The sequence below is a fragment of the Rhipicephalus microplus genome, chromosome 7 (assembly GCF_043290135.1).
Source record: "Rhipicephalus microplus isolate Deutch F79 chromosome 7, USDA_Rmic, whole genome shotgun sequence".
Taxonomy (NCBI): Eukaryota; Metazoa; Arthropoda; class Arachnida; order Ixodida; family Ixodidae; genus Rhipicephalus; species Rhipicephalus microplus.
Window position 1 is genome coordinate 163,392,978 of NC_134706.1, and position 22,224 is coordinate 163,415,201.

General features: G+C 45.7%; 1 protein-coding gene across 1 annotated transcript in view; it reads left to right on the forward strand.

Moving 5' to 3' along the window:
• Positions 1–22,224, forward strand: part of LOC142767697 (uncharacterized) — a 311,889-nt gene that overhangs the window by 90,753 nt on the left and 198,912 nt on the right. The window contains exon 5 of the mRNA XM_075869890.1: positions 5,693–5,787. Coding sequence (XP_075726005.1) covers positions 5,693–5,787 — 95 coding nt within the window. The remainder of the gene's footprint in view (positions 1–5,692; positions 5,788–22,224) is intronic.

Sequence of the window (22,224 nt, forward strand, 5' to 3'; positions counted from 1 at the left end):
AATACCCCACGGTGGCCTTGTCAACAAAACTGCACATTTGCGTGACACACGTTTTGCATGTATGGTCATTCCTAATTTTCCTTCCCTTCGAACGAAGCTATTAAGAGCACGCGCTTGCAACACACATGCCGCATTCACACTTCAGAAGTAGACGCCTAGTAAGAATTGAACTTTTTTCGCGGGGGGGGGGGGGGGGGTACTATTTTAAAATGTCCATTTTCTGCTCTCCATGCCAACGACCAAAAATTTGAGAGGGGATGGGGACCACGGGCCCGGTGTGCCACTCCCTGGCTACGCCCGAAACTAAAACACTAGAGTGGCCAGAAAACCACGTCCGCACGCGTCGAAAATGTTCGCATTTGTAATGGGCCCGGGGAATGATGCCGCCGCCACTGCTTTTGCGGATTAATACGAGTTTGCCTGCTTTCTGCGCGCTATATTCCATAACGAATTCCAGTTTTCACGCAAAGTACTGTAAAGACACAGCCAGCACTTTTTGAATATTTGTTTGGGGAGACATGCGCCAGCAAAAACGACGCAAGCGAATGCACCGGCAGCCTCGGCGCCGGATTCAGCCGGCTGCGCACAAAAACGAGACACGTCCGGGCATGCCGACTCACTGCTGCTGCACCGTCTACTTCAAGTGTTTTCGGCGATCGTAATGCGAACCAGGCTCTCAAGGAACGCGTCGTCGTTGAGGCCGTTCAGCTTCGTCGAGCTGCATGAGTAGTTTGCAATTAGAGCCGCCGCAAGCCACTGCCAACGCTTTCGCTGCCACGTTGCATTTGACGCCAGCTATTCAGATCGCGTGGTTTTTAGCTAGGAGGCCATGGATCAGAAAGAGGGTCCGCTTTCGCGTGACGGGAAAATCGGACCAATTTATTCGTTCCGGCTTCGCGGCGTAGGTTTACGGTGACTTAGGCGGCGAAGCGAGTGAATTCCCGGTGAGTTTTGCCGCTTTCGCTCCGGAGAGAATAAATGTCGAATTTGAGCCCAGCACGAGCCTTCTACCAACTGACTGGGTTGCCGCAGCGCGCACACGTACGAACAAATAACGCACCAAGCTCATTCGGATTTACTTACCATGTGCCCTCCGCTTGAAAATTTGACAACACCGACGACTTAGTCGCGGCCGCCGCTGGCTGCCTCGACGAACAGAAGGTAGAGGCGCAGAACGGTGTAGTACCGAAGCGACACACTTTTCCGCGCTCAGTACACAAGATGGCATAGTCCGGGCAACTTTCTACTCCGTGCGTGCGTGTCGTTTTGATGCGCCGGGTCGTAAGGCGCGGTTTATGAACTTTTTGAAGAGCGTCGGCGCTGTGCGGGCTATTTCAAACTTGCCTACTGAAATAACTTTTGCGACGTTGACGCTGACGCTTAGAACGATCCTTCTCGCTTGCTTGTTCTTGTCTAAATGGGCGTATTTAGATACATCCTTCTGACCAACGCAATTTTTTTTGTTTTATTTTTCAGTCACTCCCATTTCGGACTGGTTTAACTCCCATACTTTCCCATTTTTGATGATCATGGTAAAACAATGAATTCAGCTCATTCTATCCTCTTTCAAGGGAGTTCGTATTTCGAAATGGGTAGAAAAAGTTCACATAACATGCTTAAAACGCCCTTATGGGCTTATTTTTGTTTAAAGTGTATGAGGTGATAAGGTGCAGAACGCAAGGCGACGGGTAGGTGCTAACACTGTCTCGTCTTAGCAAAGCGTTGGAAACATTCGCCTTTTCGTGCAAGCGTTGCAAGGTCAGCGCAGCGTGATAAGCGCTACGGTCTTTAAAATCACCTATGAATGCCTTTTCTAGTAAAAGACACACATGCAGAATATATACGTTTGGTTATGGTGCCCCAGACAAGCGCAATAATTGCTTTTTAATGGACGATTGCACAAGAATGAAACGCTGAACATTGGGCAACATTGCTGGGCGCTGCGGATGGGGTTGGCCATTTCGAGTACCCGGTGCCGTTAAGAGTAGACAAACAGACAAGTGTACAGACAAACAAAAAGTTTTGCGTCAAAGGTCCCCATGAAAGAATATCGTCTTTAAAAGACTCCGGTGTGCGAGAGCGAACGGGGGACCTCCGCTACGTTAATGCGTGGCATTAACCACTGAGCTACCTTGTGAGGTATTTCCTTGATCGCTCAAAAGGCAAGCTATTTATATCTACCACTTACCGCAGTTGGTGGACATGCCGGTAGGGGGGGGGGGGGGTATCTTGTTTGCAGCATTATAGGCAAGATGGCGCATGGAGCGCGTGGCGGCCCTGAATTCTCACGCGTACTGTGGCCCGCGGATACTCTCGCATGCCCTTATCTCCCGGTGGGGAGAATAATACGTCTTGGCTATAGTGTTGGGCTTCCATTGGAACAATTCTGTTGTAGTTACGGGGTGCGTAAAGGTCACTGTAATCATTGCACTGCCTGCGTTAGTGAAAAGGACGCGCCTGTCAAGCACAGCAAAGTAACAACTGAGACGCACATTCGCGCTCATCTTTACGTGTGAGTACGTCTCCCGCGTCATTCGTGCGTGAGAAACAAGGGGCACGTTTCGATTTGCTTGTTGCACGTGACCTTCCAGTTTGTTGCTATCGCGTACATTGCTTCGCATTTGAGCAAAACTATGAATTTTTTCCCTCACAATATTACTAATTTCCTCCCCCATCCTTGCACACGCAAACTATATATACACGTGTCTCATGTACTGGCTAAATTTGAAACTATTACTAGCCCCTCCTCTGCCGCACAGCAAAAGCATGGCTTTAATAATGCATATACTGTTGATTAAGTGCACATTGTGGGCTTCAAGTCTATTACCGATACTGAACTTGAAATCGCTCCGCGTAAATATCACAAACAGATCTCGAAGGCTACGCTTGCGTGGGGCGTGCCCCAGAACCGATTACAGCAGTTCAAGGTGCACTGTGACCACTAATTATTGATCATCATAGAAGAATACACCCAATCCTCAATTCCTCTGCAGTGTCACGAAGATTCTCTTTTATATTTGGGTCAAAATTACAGGCGAAAATTTCTCGAAAAAAAAAAGGGAAATTCTCTGCACGTAACATCACTGCGCGCTTGACGTCAGGCTGTTATGTGCTCGTGCTTTAGCGTAGCTATACGGTCTGCGATGACGTTCCGCTCCAGATTCACGAACCAAACGACGGCAGGCACTGATGGATTGGAGTCGCATACAAACCAGTAGCTTTCCAAACTTAAGTAGAATGTATCCCACACAATTTAGGGAAACGTGTCCATGGTGTTCAGGGAACTGGCAGCGCTGGCAGCCTCCTCCTTAGCTTTGTGTTTGTGTTTACCTTTGCGCGCCCAGTTCGCTGAACAAATATAAATTCCCAACTAGCCCACCATTCCATCCTAGTGTCCATTGTGTTCAGACACACCAACACTCAGCCACTTAACACTGGAGTGCAGCAAAAGGCCCACACACATCGGCAGTCCGCGCGTTACTCACCATCCACACACGTTACAGAGGCATGGCTTGCAGACGAAGCCAAGCAAAGACAAATAGCTTTGCTTGACCTGGCCCAGCGCGCCGCTCGTGCCAGCGGAGCTCAGGACTGAGGGTCTGACCACAACTGCCTGTGTTCACCTGCTTTTTTTCTGATTTTTGTCTTGATAAATGTTTTTCCTCCTTCTCCTCCTTCCTTTGCCAGTGTAGAGTCGCTGCGCCCAGCGTGCGCGCGAGTCAACGTTACGTAGGAGTATATTGGGGCCTTCATGATGTGGTTGCCACCATCTCGCTTGCTTCAAAAATACCGAAATTCCTATTATGAGACGTGAATTGACGACGAAGGTATGGGACTGGTGCAAACATGATAATCATGAGACGTGTTTTATGTAACAACATGACTACATGCCATGCTCATGATCAGCTTGCGGTCGTTTCGATATAGCCCCTCGTATAACAAATTTGACATCACGTGATTTATTTATTTATTTTATTTATTTACAACCCACAGCATCCATACAGGCATTTTCGGAGGGGGGAGTGCAGAAAAAGAACATGAAAATCGCAGGTTCACATCAGTTTGTGTAAAGAAATAAAACAAGAAAAGAGGAATTTCGAGAGACACAAAACATACACAGCTGCACCTAGCACAGCTGCCTCAGAAAAGTCACATGTAAGAAAATGCAGAAGCTACAAAAATAATGAAATCCCATGATAATTAAAACAAGGTGCAGCATTGATCGAGCACAAGGGCAAATGAAACACCAAAACAAAACAACATAGCTTACAATTAAGTTACCATAAAGATCATGGCGACTGCCAGGCGCACAGACATAGTCTATAGGGCTTATCGGTCGAAATATTCAATCTTGTTTGTTGCAGAAAACAATGCATATGTTGAAGAAATTTATACAGTTCTGGGAGGAAGTCAGTTCTTCTGACTGGTGGTTGCTGAAGGACGATGTATTGCATTTATATTCTCTTATCTGATGTTCATAATCCTTGCGGGCTGAAATGTAGTGAGGCCGGCTTATGTATACGTCACAAGGAATTCGAGTATGAGAATGAAATGTGCTATGCAAGAGCTTCAACCGAAACGATGACCCTCGGTGCTGCTGAGACTTCCATTTTCACTTACCTTCTGTCGCATTGAAATGTCCGTCTTACTTAGGTGCCTTAAACACATGTTTCGCCGCCATGAACTCAACTTTTTCTAATCTTTCTTTATTTCATGATGTTGAAGGGTGCCACACACAACATGCCTACACCAGTACGATCTCACGTATGATTTGTATCATACGGGTAACTCCGGGTTCGTTGTGGAAAAACAGGTGTGTTTCTTTTTAAGAATCCTAAGCTCTGACAAACTTTATTTACAGCGTAATCTACATGCCGATTCCATGATAGAGAGAGACAAAATAAAACACCTAGGTATTTGTATTCGCGCACCGTTTCTACAGGAGAGCTGTTTATTGTGTATTGAGATTCACCTTTTTTAGAGAAACTCATGCCACCAGTTTTGTTAAAATTTAGTTTCATTTCCCATCGCTGGCACCACGTGTATATTACACCTAAGCCGTTTGAATAGACGATGAAGGTAAATCACACGTCCAAACATGATAATCATCATGTGCGTGCCATGTAAAACGTAACAACACGCTAGCTCATATATCGTGCTGGCGGCTGTTTGACTAGTCCCACATATACCAAATATGATGTTACGTGACGTGAATGGACAACGAATGTAAATGACACGTCCAAATATGATAATCATACCATGCGTGTCATGCAAAACATGACTACGTGCTACGCTCATAGCGCGCTCGTGGCCGTTTCGCTAGCTGAACATACACCGAATTGGGAATTACGTAACGGGAATAGGCGACTAACGTAAATAAGTTATGTACGGCATAATTTACCTTCACCTCGCCACGTTGTGCTGATTTAAAGTGAAATATCAACCTACCTCATTCGTGCTTCGCATATCATCAATTCACACTGTACGTGAGTTCTGCCATTTTTGTTTTTTTCACGATTCCACCAATATCTGCAGATTCGGTGTAGCTGTAATCAAAGTATGTTTGTTCTTGCAATGCATAAAATTAACAGCTTCATAGCTTACACTCGTAAAAACCTATCTACAATCATCCATGTTTTGTTGTGCGCCTAACATCACCTGAGTCATGAATTGGACTTTTATTTCGTCGCAGGGGCAGCGGCCTGTGGATAACAATGGTCTTGTTGACCACTGCGGTCATTATCCTCATCGCTACTGCTATCGGCGTTGTGGTCGTCTTGGCGAACAGTAAGCACACTTTTTAATAGCGGGGAGATTACCCTGCGTGTTAGTGGCACCCAAGATTTTATGAATACTTCTAACTATAGTGCCAGCAAGAAGAACTTCTAAGGTAATGTCGACGTCTGGGCGGAATTGACTCGGCATCAGGCCCGTAGTCATGAATAATCTGCACGACGTCACGAAAAACTGAGTGTGGCGAGAATCGCTCGCAAGAGTTCACTCTTGATGGTTGTTCCCTCAGCGATGTTATCGTCCCGAAGACCACTCGCCGATCGGTACCCCGTCCACGATCTCCTCTCAGTTGTCACTTTTTCCAGCGTCTTTCAATATTTTCCCCGTATCGCTGGCCGTATTGGTTCAAAAGCACGTTGTAAGATACACACACTTTAGGTGGGGCACTCGCGAGACGCAATCGACCAGATAAAGTATCGGCGACGTGCGTCCGTCGTATTGCTGCCGGCAGCGTGCCTATCGGCGAGTAGACGCAACTTGAAGACAGAATGAGGCGTTGCCATAAAAACCACTCCTTCGCGGGAAATTTGAATTAAATCGCACAGGAGCGTTGAGCGACTAAAGAGGCCGAATGACTTGCTTTAAATGCGAAGCATGTCTTAGCGAACTTCGGCGACGTTTAGCGTATCTATCTATCTATCTATCTATCTATCTATCTATCTATCTATCTATCTATCTATCTATCTATCTATCTATCTATCTATCTATCTAGCCGCCTATGACCTTTAGCTCTCAAGGACGTGTCGACATCGATACTAAAATTAGTATGGCATAACACTAGTGTACGGAAAACATGAAGGTGTAGTCATAACGTGAAAATTGTGACTGCCATGTCATGGATGTCATGATTTACATTTCATGAGTCTGCTGCTCTCGCGGTGGCTTCGTTTACATGACTTGTTGCAAATTCGGTATGGTTTGACATAACTGCATGGCAAACGCAAGCGACATAGAAATCATGACATGCATGTCATAAGTCATGACTACACTTACGCTCATGGGGTGCTCACGGTCATTTCGCTAGATTCACATATACCAAATTTGGTACTACGGGACGTGAATGCAAGATGAAGGTATATGAATTGTGCAAGCATGATAGTCATGAGATGCATGTCATGTTACAACATGACTACATGCCACGTTCATGATGCACTCGTGGCTCTTTCACTAGCTTCACATATACCAAATTTGGTAATACGTGACGTTAATGGACGACGAAAGTAAATGACACGTCCAAACATCATAATCATAATATGCGTGTCATGTAAAGCATCACTACATGCTACGCTCATAGTACGCTCGCAGTCGTTTGATTAGCTCCAGTTATGCCAATTTCGCTATGGGGTGACGTGAATGTGAGGGGACCTGACTTTCAGCTCTTATCGAGGAAAACAGCCTAAGCGTTGACGCAATGAATAATAATCGGACGAGTATTAATACGGAGTGTGCAGTGTAAGTTAGAGGTGCGGTAGTTGGACAGGACACTGGCAAGCTGTCCCAGGAAACAAGAAACCTGATTAGGAAGCGTCAAAGCATGAAAGCCTTAAGTACAACAGACAAAATGGAGTTGGTAGAACTTTTGAATTTGATTATTGAGCGCAAGATTTCCGATGTAAGAAGGTATAACATGGAGAGAATTTAACCCCCTCTTAAGAACGGAGTAAGCATTAAAACCGTGAAAAGAAACTTGGGATAGGCAAAAATCGGATGTATGCACTAAGGGATAAGGAAGGCAAAATAACTACCAATATGAACAGGATAGTTAAATATACCAGAGGAGTTTTACAGAGATCTGTACAGCAGCCGGGAGAGCCATGACCTTAATACTATGGGAAAAAGCAGTAACCCAGATGACACCCCACCAGTAATGATGGAACTCAGAAAAACCTTGGAGAGCATGCAAAGAGGCAAGGCTGCTGGCGAGGATCAGGTAACAACAGATCTGCTGAAAGATGGAGGATAGATTGTATTAAAAAAAACTAGCCACCCTGTTTGGGAGGTGTCTCCTTACGGAAAGAGTACCAGAATCTTGAAAGAATGTTAACCTTATCATAATACGTAGGAAAGGAGATGACAAGGACTTGAAGAATTACAGGCCAATCAGCTTGCTCTCTGTAGCATACAAGCTATTCACAAAGGTAATTTCTAACAGAGTTAAGAAAACATTATATTTCAATCAACCAAATCAATAAGCAGGATTTCGAACAGGCTACTCAACAATCGACTGCATTCATACTCCGGTAATAGAAAAATGCTCAGAATATAGCCAACCACTATACAAAGCCTTCTTACATTACGAGAAGGTGTTAGATTCAGTAGAAATATCAGCAGTCATGCAGACATCGCGGAATCAGGGCGTAGATGAAGTATATATAAACATTCTGGAAGAAATCTACAGGGGATCAACTGCTACCATAGTGCTTCATAAAGAAAGCAACAGAATACCAATCAAGAAGGGTGTAAGGCAGGGGGACACAATCTCCCCGATGCTATTTACCGCGTGCTTACAGGAGGTTTTCAGAAGCCTAGAATGGGAACAGTTAGGAATAAGAGTTAATGGAGAATACCTTAGTAACTTGCGCTTCGCCGATGACATTGCATTGCTGAGTAACTCAGGGGACGAATTGCAACTCAAGATTACGGAGTTAGACAAGGAGAGCAGTAAGCTGGGTCTTAAAATTAATCTGCAGAAAACGAAAGTAATGTACAACAACCTCGGAAAGGAGCAGCGCTTCGAGATAGGTAATAGTGCACTTGAAGTTGTAAAAGATTATGTCTACTTAGGGCAGGTAATAATCGCAGAGCCTAACCACGAGATTGAAGTAACAAGAAGAATAAGAATGGGGTGGAGCACATTCGGCAAGCACTCTTAAATCATGAAAGGTATATTGCCATTATCCCTCAAGGGGAAGGTATATAACAGCTGCATCTTGCCGGTACTTAGCTACGGAGCGGAAACTTGCAGACTTACAAAAAGGGTTCAGCTTAAATTCATGACGACGCAGCGAGCAATGGAAAGGAAAATGGTAGGTGTAACCTTAAGATACAAGAAGAAAGCAGAGTGGATTAGGGAACAAATGAGGGTGAAGGATATCATTGTTGAAATTGAGAAGAGGAAATGGACATAGGCCGAGCATGTAGCGCGTAGACAGGATAACCGCTGCGCATTAAGGGTAACTATCTGGACTCCCAGTGAAGGCAAGCGGGTTGGGGAGAGACAGAAGGTTAGGTAGGCAGATGAGATTAGAAGTTTGCGGGTGTAAATTGGCAGCACCAAGCACAGGACCCAGTCGACTGGCGGAACATGGGAGAGGCCTTTGTCCTTCAGTGAACGTAGCCAGGCTGATGATGATGATGATGATGATGATCTGAATAAACGACGAAGGTAACGACAAACATATTAATGATATGCATGTAATCTGTAATAGATGACTACATGCTACGCTCATAGCATGCTCGTGGCCGTTTTGCTCACTCCACATAATATCATGTCAAGTCATACTAAATTTGGTACCACTTGACGTGAACAGACGACGAAAGTAAATGACGCATCTACACATGATATTTATGTCATGGAAGTCATCTCAGGCATAATTTAGGTCAGCCTCGTAACGTTATGCGGATAATAATGTGGCATATGAACTTCATTCATTCTTGCTTCACATATCATCGGTTCCCACAGGACGTTGGATCTGCCAATTTTTTTGTCAGTGAAAAGCGCGACGCTTTCGGGTGGCCGGCGTTGCCACCAGCCTCACCGGTTGCTATAGCATCGGAGCCTGAAATCGTTTGTTCTTTTTTTTTAGTTGCGCTGGCTGGCTGATAGGTGCGCTGCCGGCAGTGGTCTGACGGACGTGCGTCTGTGTTAATTTATCTGAAGATCGCGTCCCATAGGAAAGCCGAGAAGTGTCCCCTCTTGAAGTGTTTGTATCTTACACCGTGTTCAAAAGGATCGCACGGCGCGCAGAGGCTATAGCGTGGGAGTGGTGCTGTAAACAGGTTGTTCATGGCGTATTCAAATCAATTATATGGCCGCTATGAGAGACTGCTGTGTGCAGTGGTCTGGCCAAAGAGCGGAGGGGGGAGGTTGAGAGCGGGGTTCAACCCCCTCCCCAAATTTTTCACTCGAACCCCCCCCCCCCAACTTACTCACCCTTTCTTTCGGCTTTTCACGCTGACATGATTTAAAAACTCAGCAGTGCTACTATTTATATTCCTAAACACTTTTAGAGTGAATAATGTCGGCATACGGAAAAATGTGTCGTGGTGTTTGTCAAATTTGACATTCCGTGAGATTTTGGGCAGGAATTTCCACCGCGAGCGTTTTAAGTTGACACGGTGACGGAAATAATGCTGCAGCGGTGGTTATACTACTACCACCGGAACAGATCTTGCCGTAGTCGATAACTACAATGATTTTATTTACGCATAGGTTCGTTTTAATGGTAAAAGCCCGACACAGTTCCAAGGTCTGATAGGCCATGTTCAAGCAGGGTTACTCTTCAAACATGTGCTAAGATGTACTCGAACCAGAGAATAACGTTTCTATTAAACCTCCGTACGTTCTGCTAGCATCTAAACACACACAAAGACACACAAACACACACAAACACGCTTGCGTGAAAACACACACACGCACGTGCTCGCGCAACAGAATAATCGGCTCATCGAGTGAACATCGCTTGTATGCGAGTGCGCAATATATTGATACAAACCTTTAATACGCCCAAACTTCTTCTAAAGGCACTCCCGAGTGTTATCTAGTGAGAATGCGCAACACAGGCAAATGTGCAGGCTAATCACAACCTTATAAAGGCCAAATAAAATAATGATCATGGAACCTCAGCTGATAAGTAAAAAGATGATGATCATAAGCCTAAAGTATTATAATGAGAAATGTAGTGTTGGCAGTTGTAGTTAGCACAAGTTTTATTGTTCAGCAGCGTGGCAAAGAGCGCAAGAGTAAGGAACATAAAGCAGGAAAATTATACGACGAATTAAAAATGTTTATAATAATTCGGTTCTTCTGTTCATACCTTTACAATAACATTACTAACAGGGCACAGCCAGCGATTTCTGCAACAAGAGACATAACGCACAAAAAATGCATAAAATGAAGAAACATGGGTGGAGATGTTATCTTGTTAAATTAGGAACGAGGTATATCGTAACTATAATTTTTAAAAGAAATAAAACAACTCTTTGCAATCACTATTAAACGCAACAAAAAGACACAAGACACGACAGAATACTGTTGATTATCTTTTTCATTTGACACAAAGATTATCCTCTCCGTAACATGTCATAATATGTGCCACATATGTTACCCAAAATTGACGAGAATTTGTACATGCAAACTTGGGTTTTTGCATTGCCGTTCGCATCTTTCGTGTCCGCGAACCACGTCTGAAAGTGAAAGGTGCCACCGAAAACGAAGAGTAGGCAACGGGAGAGAACGGAATCACTCTGCCACAGTGTGATAGTAATTTTGAGCAATATATTTCATACAATTGAACTTGTGTCCTTACAGCTGGATGAAAACTACCGCGAAGAGATTTAACCCAAACAGTTTTTTTTTACTATCCGCTATGATAGTCAAGTGTTTATGGTGCTCCACGGGTCGTAGAATCGAACACCTGTCGTATTTTTCACGTAGGCGAAAATGTTCGAAGCACATGCACTTTAACTAAGGTGAATGAATGGTAAAGACCCAATGTAGTGGAATTTCCGGAGCACACCACTGAGGTGTTTTTCGTCATCATATTCTGGGTCTCATAATCGTCTCCCGCAATCAACTTGTCGCCCATAGTAGATCACCATATCTATGATGGAGATTAGTTTACTTCTGTTTAGTTCATGTTATGTTTGCGCTGATGACTCCATTTTTTCAGCGATTGCCACGCCTTTGAGTGCTTTTAGGTAATTCTTCACGTATAGAGCAGCGGTTTTCTGGTACTGGCACTCGCTGTGGCTTCTGAGTTTTCGAGCACGTTTTTCCAACGTGCGCACGGAGAGAACCACGCTTGTACTAAGAAATTGGTGTGTCCCCTAGCCTGAACTTTTTTCTTCAAAAAGCACACATGCCTTGCTCCGCCCTCCTATTTGGCATACACTAGCAACCAGGAAAAGATTTCTTGCCAGTTGAGTTGGAACTTCAGTTTGCGCTTACTAACTGAAGGAAAGCTGTAGCTAGCGCGTGGTTTCTATGTCGTCATTGGCAAACGTCGTCCAGTCTCGTCGTGCAGCTACTCCTTGCGTCTTGGCCCGTTAAACACGTAGAGACCAATGTCATAGTCGAGAATCACGGTTTTTGTGCATGCATCATGCTTCGATCGATATCAGGAGTTCTTTCGGTACGTGAGTCGTAATAAGACAGTGCAGAACTACAGCTGGGAACCGTTTTTTCGGTTGCAGCAGTTCTTTCGACAATTGTCGAGTGTTAACATGAATCAGCGTCGCCTTCGAAGAAATAATCATCAAGTGTTACTTTACTGCGTTTCGACACCGCCCTAGAGTCTCATAGAAGGGTGCTGATTGACACAGCACACGAACTACCCAGCAATACATGCACGCAGCGTATTTCAATGGTGTGACTTCATATTGCTAGAAAGCAACGCGTTCAGAAAAGTTTGGGCAGTGACATTGAATGCGAGAGACGAGAAATTTGCCAACGATACCTGTCGAGTGGTAAAATTCCACCTCAAAACTATCGCTTGTTTCTCTCCTGGTGGAATGATTCGCGTGCATACATTTTCTCCGCTTTCCTTCAGTTGCCAGTAAGGTCACGCTCACCCAGTATATCTTACTCTGCGCGCGAAACATGTTGCGTTTGTGATTGCGCCTCTACGGAAGGCTGGTAGTTTCCGTTGCGTTGTGATCCCATACCGCAAACATGAATGAACGCCAAGGAGTTTATGCGTGCAGTGAAATTCCTGCTACTCACATAAGAATGCCCGCAAGAGACAACTGACAGGCATGGATGGTGCACAGTACAGTATAAGTAAACTTATAATGTACTGTGCGCTGGTAGATTTCGTCGGAGTTCACGCGTTCTGACAAATTGAGTACCGTGCACTATATATACTCTGAACAAGAGCGGAGTGAATTCCTTCGTCAGTAGTTGACCGATCACTCAATGTTTTGTGTGATACAAGTCTGCTCCTGTTCGCGCAGGAGTAAGTGATGCAAAAATGAAGGCACGTACTAGTTAGGACAGTGTATACAGGGCATGTCCATGCTGCGGTGTGAAAGAATCTGAACAGTTCTAAATCTTTCGACGTAAAAAAAAATCACGGCTGCATGCTTGCTAACAACAGAAGACACCCTGCCGCTACGCTATTAATTCGTAAAACAGGGTGAGGAAAGCTACGAAAAAAACAACAATAACATTACGCGTTTTCGAGCGTCTTGAAGTTTTCTGGTGCTTAAACGCAGCGAACAAGCTCTTTCTATTTAAGTAGGTATAGTCAAGTCCCGGATGCAATTTCCATATAGACCAACTGAACATTTCTCAACAATGATTATCTTTTCTTCGCAGATTGCAAAATATTACCTCTTCGATTGAAGTACTTCACTGATATCTAGAGTCACAGTGCAACTGTTATATCAACCATGGTTGCGATAAAGTTTGCCTGAAAAATAACGTGTGTGAAAACATGTTGCCACGGGCAGCATAATTCAAAAAAATTACTTATTGCGTATCACAAGCATGCGTGGATGCACGCAGTAAACTAAAAATGTTGGCTAAAATCTATCTATCACTGCGTCAGGGCTGCTTCACATATGAATCTGAACATAAAAATCATTCCCATGGGCATTAGACGTTGTAAGCGGAGCCGTCCTTGACTTGTGAAACGCACTTCGCCATGACGAGCGCTACACCTGCTCCGCTTCACATAGGGTAATGGATAACGATGTCTTCTCCGATCGGGTGGCTTGTCGTCATGAGGCGTTTTCGAAGACTAGTCCATTCAATGTTGTGACGAGAGGCCGTTGCTGCAAATGACCGCAGTACCTGTAGCTTTCTGCATTTTACTGCTATTACTTTACTTTTACTTACACTCTTCACAAGCATATACGCATGCGGAGAGCTAAGGGGGGAATCTCATTACTGACATACATGTATTCAATCTGCTCAAACTATCGCAGATTGTCACATCAAAGAGAAAAGCTGATGCCTGAGACTCCCCACCTTCAAGTTGGGTCGTTGGAACCCTGCCCCCCCCCCAAAAAAAAATTCTGGTACAAGAAGAAAAAAAAGCACGGGTGAAAGGCGACCGCTATATCAGAGATATCCACGGTTAGTTGTTGATTTGCCCAGCATTTGGCCTTGCATTTTTAATCGCTCACAGTGAACATGCTGTTAAAGATATCTTTGCATGACTCACTATAGCTACAACACTTATTCACCCCGTGAAGCTGCTTCTACAAAGAGGTTCTAGAGCTTTGTGTTAAGCAGCCCGGAGTGAATTGATGCTTCAGATACGTTGCCCGCTACTAAGGTTAGATAAGATTTGTTGGACAAGTTAATCATAGTTCATGCTAAATCACTCCCCAAATTCCTACGCCACGATTCGCTAAGTCAATATTTTTGCATGAACGCCTTGAAGGCTAAGCAATATGAAAACCTCATTTGTTGGAACATTCACTCTCAGAAAAAATGCCAGCTTGTTCACTAGTACTTACCTTTTACTTGTCCCCAAAAGCACTAAGAATTTGGAAGGTAGTAAAGTGCTGATTGGTGAAGCTTTCAAGTTTGCAAAGTAGTTCATGAGTAGTGCTAACTAGAATAAATATTGCTTTAATCACTTTTAGTTACCGGGTGTTTATATGAGCGTGTACATTGGCAAATCAAGATAACTGATTAACATAAATATATATAGGGTAAACGGGCGAAATAAATTGGCCTCGTAGATTATTTAGTGGCTGCTAGCTACTTTATGGCATAACCATGGCGAGTGCGCATCACAGCAAGATACATAGAGGCATGAACTAATCACAGACGAGGACATACACGTAAACGCGCACATGGAATATCAAGGCTTAGCCGGTGGCGCATACTGTCACTGCCGTTTGAAGGATACTAACGCTTCTTTAAAATAGTACACTGTGTGCTGGTTAGCAGCCATAGTATTTAGAAAAATATTGGACGCTTGGTACACATCATCCTCTGCCCTTCTATGAATGTTTAACATCACTTAGCACGAAATTTTTATTTCAATGTAATGACAAATCTAAGATTTGTCCAACTTTTCCTAAAAGTGTCACGGTGACTGTAAGATATTCGGTGGTGTTTAAGAGAGGTATGGCAACGTCTGTGGCTTAGCAGTTAGCTAGTTAAAAAGACCAAAAAAGCATTCCTGGTTAGTAACGGCAAAAGGTTGAAGCTTTACTAGTTGCTGACTATAGTAGAGAGATGCCACGAAGGTAGAAAAATACGCTCGAAACAATTGAATGAATGTATTGCCAACTGTTCATAACTTTTTTTCAAGATTGTTCTGAGGATGCAAATATCATAGGTAGCGGGAAATCTTCACCCGTGGGAACTATAGTAGGGTGGTTGTACTGCACAACAAAAGTCACTAATCCACTATCCTTCAAGCGTTTAGCGTAGTGTACAAGTTACTGAGCATCTACTGATATCATCTTTATGTCGTTAGTCATTCTTAGCTCACCGAAGCGATCAAGATATGCCCATCCTACGTTGAGAAAGTGAAGGAATGGAATTTACTTGCCTTAGCATGCGAGAAGGGGGAATGAGCTGTTTTTCTTATTACGAAGAATAGAAAAGAATTGAATTACGGCAAGATTCTATTCACCGGAATGGAATCGGAATGACATCGGGGTGTCCATTCCGCACTCTGGTAAAAAGTAATGCTTGGTTCTCATCACTTTCTAAATTCAAAGCTCTGATCGATTTAAACTGGCTCACGAGGCTGATATCCTATAAACACACACACACATATATATTCACATTCGGTGTTTCTATTCAATATATATATATATATATATATTCTATTCAATATATATATATATATATATATATATATATATATATATATATATATATATATATATATATATATATATATATATATATATATATATATATATATATATATAAGGGAAGGAAGTGTATAACTAAGGGCTCGTTTTTCCGTGTTTTAACACAATAATAATGAGATATAACAGACAGTAATGCCAAGGAGTGTACAGGGGAAGTTATTATTATAACCAATGGAATATAAATAAGAAGAAAGAAAAGTGGATGAAAAAATAACCAGCCGTGAGCAGGAATCGAACCTACGACCTTCGAATAACGCGTTCGAAGCTCTATATTTATATATATATTGTTGCGTGAAGGCACAAGGGAAACTAGGCGTTTTAAAATATATTTACACAGCGCCAACGCGCAAGCCAAGATGGCGAACAAGAGAGAGCGCGCGCACACACAAGTCACCTCGTCTTCCTCAGCGCCTATCTCACTGTTTAAGTGGGGCATTGTCTCGTAACATAACCCCCGGGTGCTGAAGCACCGTCTCGGTGCTTTCTATTGTGTTGCCGAGTGGTAAAGCTTAAGGCGGGATACGTGGACAATGTCTGTAGACAGCGAAGCGGAGGCGGAGGAAGACTCGAGCGGGGCTATCTCGTATGTCACATCTGTCACCTGGCGCAATACGCGGTAGGGTCCCGAGTACCGGGAAAGCAGTTTTTCAGAAAGTCCGACGCGTCTAGTCGGAGTCCACAATAGCACAAGAGAACCTGGTGTAAAGGAAATTTGGCGGTGATGTGAGTCGTAACGATGCCGCTGGTGATCTTGCGATGCTAAAAGGCGCTGACGAGCAACTTCTCGTGCTTTGCGAGCCCTGGTGATAGCATCACGGGTGTATTCAGTCGTAAAGTCGACGGCTGTCGGAAAGATGGTGTCGAAAGGTAAAGTTGGATGACGGCCAAACACCAGGTAGAAAGGTGAAAAACCAGCTGCATCATGGCGTGAAGAATTATAGGCAAACGTAACGAAGGGCAATGCAACGTCCCAGTCCTGGTGGTCGGACGATACGTACATAGCGAGCATATCAGTTAAAGTCCGGTTGAATCGTTCAGTGAGTCCGTTAGTTTGCGGGTGGTAAGCTGTCGTAAATTTATGTTTCGTCTCGCAGGAGCGAAGCAGGTCGTCGATAACTCGGGAAAGGAAATAGCGCCCACGATCTGTTAGGAGTTGGCGTGGGGCGCCATGGTGAAGTATGACGTCGTGCAGGAGAAAATCGGCAACGTCTGTGGCGCAGCTGGTTGGCAAAGCCCGCGTGATAGCGTACCGGGTTGTATGATCCGTCGCGACAGCTATCCACTTGTTCCCCAAAGTGGATGCAGGGAAAGGGCCTAGGAGGTCAAGACCAAGTCGGAAGAAGGGATCAAAGGGAACGTCAAGTGGTTGGAGGAACCCGGCAGGACTCATAGAAGGTTTTTTGCGGCGTTGACACTGATCGCATGAGGCGACGTAGCTGCGGACCGAGCGATAAAGACTGGGCCAGTAAAATCGACGCTGTACGCGGTCATACGTCCGAGACAGTCCGAGGTGACCGGCAGTGGGAGCGTCATGAAGCTGGCCGATCACGCTCGCACGTAGGTGGGAAGGTACCACAAGGAGCAGTTCGTGTCCATCAGGGCGGACGTTGCAACGGTACAATGTGTCATCCTTAAGCACGAACAATCGAGTAGAAGGATCGGGTGCCGCAGAATGAAGCTTCTCGATGATGTTACGCAAGGCAGGATCTCGGCGCTGTTCCTCACGGATGTTGCTTAAAGCGGAGAGAGACAGCACACATGGCGATTCATCGAACGCTTCAGGTGGGTCCACTGGATTCCGAGATAAGCAGTCAGCGTCATGGTGTAAACGGCCAGATTTGTAGGACACCGAGTAGTTATACTCTTGAAGCCGTAGTGCCCATCGACCAAGGCGTCCAGTGGGGTCCTTCAAGGACGAGAGCCAGCAAAGTGCGTGGTGATCGGTTATGACAGTGAAATGTCGACCATGTAAATAAGGCCGAAATTTTGCTACTGCCCAAACGAGAGCAAGGCATTCCCTTTCGGTGATGGAGTAGTTCCTTTCCGCCTGCGAGAGGAGACGGCTGGCATAGGCGATAACGCGGGCGCAGCCGCTTTGATGCTGAACCAAAACAGCACCGATTCCGTAACCGCTGGCATCTGTGTGTACTTCGGTAGGGGCAGAAACGTCGAAATGGGCCAGAACAGGTGGTTTTGTTAGCGATTCAATAAGTGTAGAGAACGCCGTAGCCTGCGCAGCGCCCCATGTGAATGAGACATCTTTTCTCAATAAGTCTGTGAGAGGACGGGCGACTTCCGCAAAGTTGTTCACAAAACGTCGAAAGTACGAGCACAGACCGAGAAAGCTGCGTACTTCTTTAGTGCAGGTCGGAACAGGGAAGTTACGCACGGCTCGCACTTTATCGGGATCAGGACGTACACCAGAGGAGTCGACAAGGTGGCCCAACATTGTTAGTTGCTGGCGTCCGAAGTGACACTTTGACGAGTTCAGTTGGAGACCGGCATTGCGAAATACGGCCAGTATTGAGGAAACGCGGTCGAGGTGGGTTTCAAAGGTCGGGGAAAAGACGATAACGTCGTCAAGGTAGCATAGACAAATTGACCATTTGAACCCACGCAAAAGAGAGTCCATCATCCGCTCGAAGGTGGCTGGAGCGTTGCATAATCCGAAGGGCATGACCTTAAATTGGTAAAGACCATCGGGGGTGACAAAAGCGGTCTTCTCGCGGTCCATGTCATCGACAGCAATTTGCCAGTAACCTGCTCTTAGATCAATAGAAGAAAAATACTTAGCGCCGTGAAGACAATCTAGGGCGTCGTCTATGCGCGGTAGCGGGTAGACGTCTTTTTTAGTGATCTTGTTCAGATGTCGGTAGTCAACACAGAATCGCCAAGTGTTGTCCTTCTTTTTGACAAGAACAACAGGGGAAGCCCATGGACTACATGATGGTTCAATTATGTCTTTGGCGAGCATGTTGTCGACTTCTGCTTGAATTATGTGACGCTCGGTCGAAGATACGCGGTATGGCCGTCGATGGACAGGGGAGGCATCGCCGGTGTCAATGCGGTGCTTTACCGCACTGGTTTGACCTAGTGGACGATCACAAAAGTCAAATACGTCCCAGTATGACTCAAGAACGCGAAGGAGTTCGTCAGCTTGATGCGGCAAAAGGTCTGACGCGATCATTTTTTTAACATCAGGAGACGGGCTTCCTTGCGAAGATCGAGCATGTGTGAAGCTGGAGTGTCGAGCCTCGTTCGAAGACAGAGCTGATATGACGCATTCTTCAGAAGGAGTCAGCATGGCGAGGGCGATTCCGCGCGGAAGCACTTGCGGACACAGAGCAAAGTTGAGCACAGGAATGCAGGCGTGGTTTGCACGTAACTGAATAACAGTGTGTGGTAAGGTAACACTGTGGGTCAAGAGAAGGGATGTGATGGGCGCGAGCACATAGTCACCATCGGATACAGGTGGCGAGGGCGTAACGGTGATGCAGGTCACGGTTTGCGGTAACAAACGGACATGTTCAGCAGAGCACATACGGGCTTGCGGTCGACTGGGCGGATCAATCGGACACGGTAGGTCAAGTTGCACAGTACCGGCTGAACAGTCGATGAGAGCGGAATGGGTGGACAAAAAGTCAAGACCGAGGATCACATCATTGGTGCAGTGAGAAAGAACAGTGAAGAGAACTGAAGTTTGACGGCCGGCAATAGTAACGCGTGCAGTACAGACGCCAATAACAGCAGCCGTACTACCATCAGCAACGCGAACGCTGCGTGAAGGGGCTGGAGTAAGTACTTTCTTTAAGCGGTCTCGAATGTGCAGGCTCATCACAGAAATATGGGCGCCAGTGTCTACTAAGGCTTTAACAGATAAACCGTCCACTTCAACGTCGATCAAGTTCTGATTGGTCGGGAGCGTCAACAGAGGAATTGGAGAGCAAGTCGTATCAGCAGCGTCACCTCCAGGAGCTGCAGCCGTTAGTTTTCCGAAGAAAACCGCCGGGCAGAGGACGGGGACGGGGAACGAGGTGGTGGTGGAGATCGGGAAAATCTACGTCGAGGTGAAGGTGAGCGACTGTACTGGGCAGTGGTCGTAGTGGTCGGGTCGTAATTAGCTGAGCCCTCACGCCGTGGTGGTTCCTGGTCATAGAGGTGGGCCGGTGAATGGGGGTTGGAGAAGTTTGGGTTTGCCCGATACGGTGAGGTCCACGTGCTTCGGCAATGACGGGAAATGTGTCCCACTCGTTCACATCGGAAGCAAATCGGCCTGTCATCAGGCGTTCTCCACGCATTTGGGTCACGATTACGTGGAGCAGGGCGGCGATACTGCTGTGGGTGGCTCGGGGTAGACGAACTGACAGCGCCGGGACGGTGCACAGAACAGACTGTGTGAACACCCGCGTTGGCTAGTTCCTGGCGAACAACGGTCTGTATTAGCGATATGGTCGGCTGAGGATCACTCGGTGCCAGTGCTCTCAAGGGGGCGGGTGAGATGGCTTCGATTTCACGGCGTACAATTCTCGTGATGTCACTGGAGTGTGAATTGGGCAGGGTCGGTACATGGAGATCCGCACATGTTGACGTCGCAGCAGTGTTGGGAAGGCGCGTAAAGTGGTAAGCAATGCGACGGCTTTTAGCCTCTTGAAACTGTTGGCACTCCAAGATAACATCTTGCACGGTGGAACAGCCTTTGCACACAATGAGGTTAAATGCATCGTCTGCGATGCCCTTGAGCACGTGCGCTACCTTGTCGGCTTCAGCCATGGTTCGGTCAACTTTACGGCAAAGGGTCAGCACATCTTGAATATACGCCAGGTAGGACTCCGTGGACGTCTGAACACGTGTGCCAAGTTCTTTCCTAGCGGCCTGCTTGCAGCCGGCAGATTGACCAAACAACTCGCGTAATTTGGTCTTGCATACGTCCCAGCTTGTGATACCGTCCACATTGTTATTAAACCACGCCTTGGCCGTTCCTTGTAAATAAAAGATGATGTTTGCCAGCATTAAGGTTGGGTCCCACCTGTGATTTGTGCTGAAGAGTTCGTAGAGTTTAAGCCACTCATCCACGTCCTCGCCGTCCGTTCCCGAAAAGTTGCCGGGATCGCGGGGTGGAGCGGCCACGAGATAAACAGGAGAGGTCGGCGCCATTGATGCAGTGGGCGTAGCAGTTGAGGAAGCGTCGCTGCCGGTGGACATGTTGGGAGCAGAGACTAGGCGTCCGCTGCGTAACTCCGTCGTGCGTTGTAACCCAGCACCTTCCACCAAAATGTTGCGTGAAGGCACAAGGGAAACTAGGCGTTTTAAAATATATTTACACAGCGCCAACGCGCAAGCCAAGATGGCGAACAAGAGAGAGCGCGCGCACACACAAGTCACCTCGTCTTCCTCAGCGCCTATCTCACTGTTTAAGTGGGGCATTGTCTCGTAACAATATATATATATATATATATATATATATATATATATATATATATATATATATATATATATATATATATATATACCGAATGTGAATGTAGCCTGAAAGGTTGCACAAGTGCTGTCAAAAGTTTCAACCACTGCATGCACGTCCATGATGATTTGAGAACCTCCGGAGTCACTGAAGTACTCTGGATTGTCCACAAAGTTTCACTAGATGCTTGAGGATAAAAATAGGAAGCGTTTATAGCGGTGACTTTTCTTAGTGCTATCAGCATGCCGTCGAATTTCTAGCTACAAGTCCTCGTTCGACACTAAGTTTCACTGTTCCATAGCTTCCCCAAATTTCCTTGATGGCAATGTTACTCTGAAGACGTAATCAACCTTCACGTATACATTTCATGACGTTTCACAGTTCGGGCATGTGCCACCCAATTACAGCACCGCGTCCGCTCCGATGACCCCGCGAGGATGAGGGCATTCTTAGCGGTTGCTCCTGTCCCTATATAAAACTTCTGCCTAAGCTTCATGAACAGTAAATTATTTGAAAGACTGCTTTCTTTCCTTTATTTCTTATCCCATTCGTTGTGCAATATTGCTGGGGTGTCCACCCTTAAGAGAGACAGTAGCAGGAGGAACTTTTCTCTTCAAATCCTCCTTTTTATGCCCCCCCTCCCTACTGCATATGAGTTTCCGCAGTGACATTCAGGCAAGTATAGTGCGCTGGGCGCACAAGGTTGATTTTGAAGCCACATCGGCGCTCATTTGTAATACCCATGTCACAGGGACACCCGTGAACTTCGTTTAACTCACTCGTCTTTACAACGAAGATACGGTCCGTGCCCCACGGTGTCCCTTACGTAATGGAAGTCAAACTAAGCTCTTCGCAGAAAAAGTTTGGTGACATTCCTTAGCGGCGGAAAGGAGCGCTTTCGTCCCCAG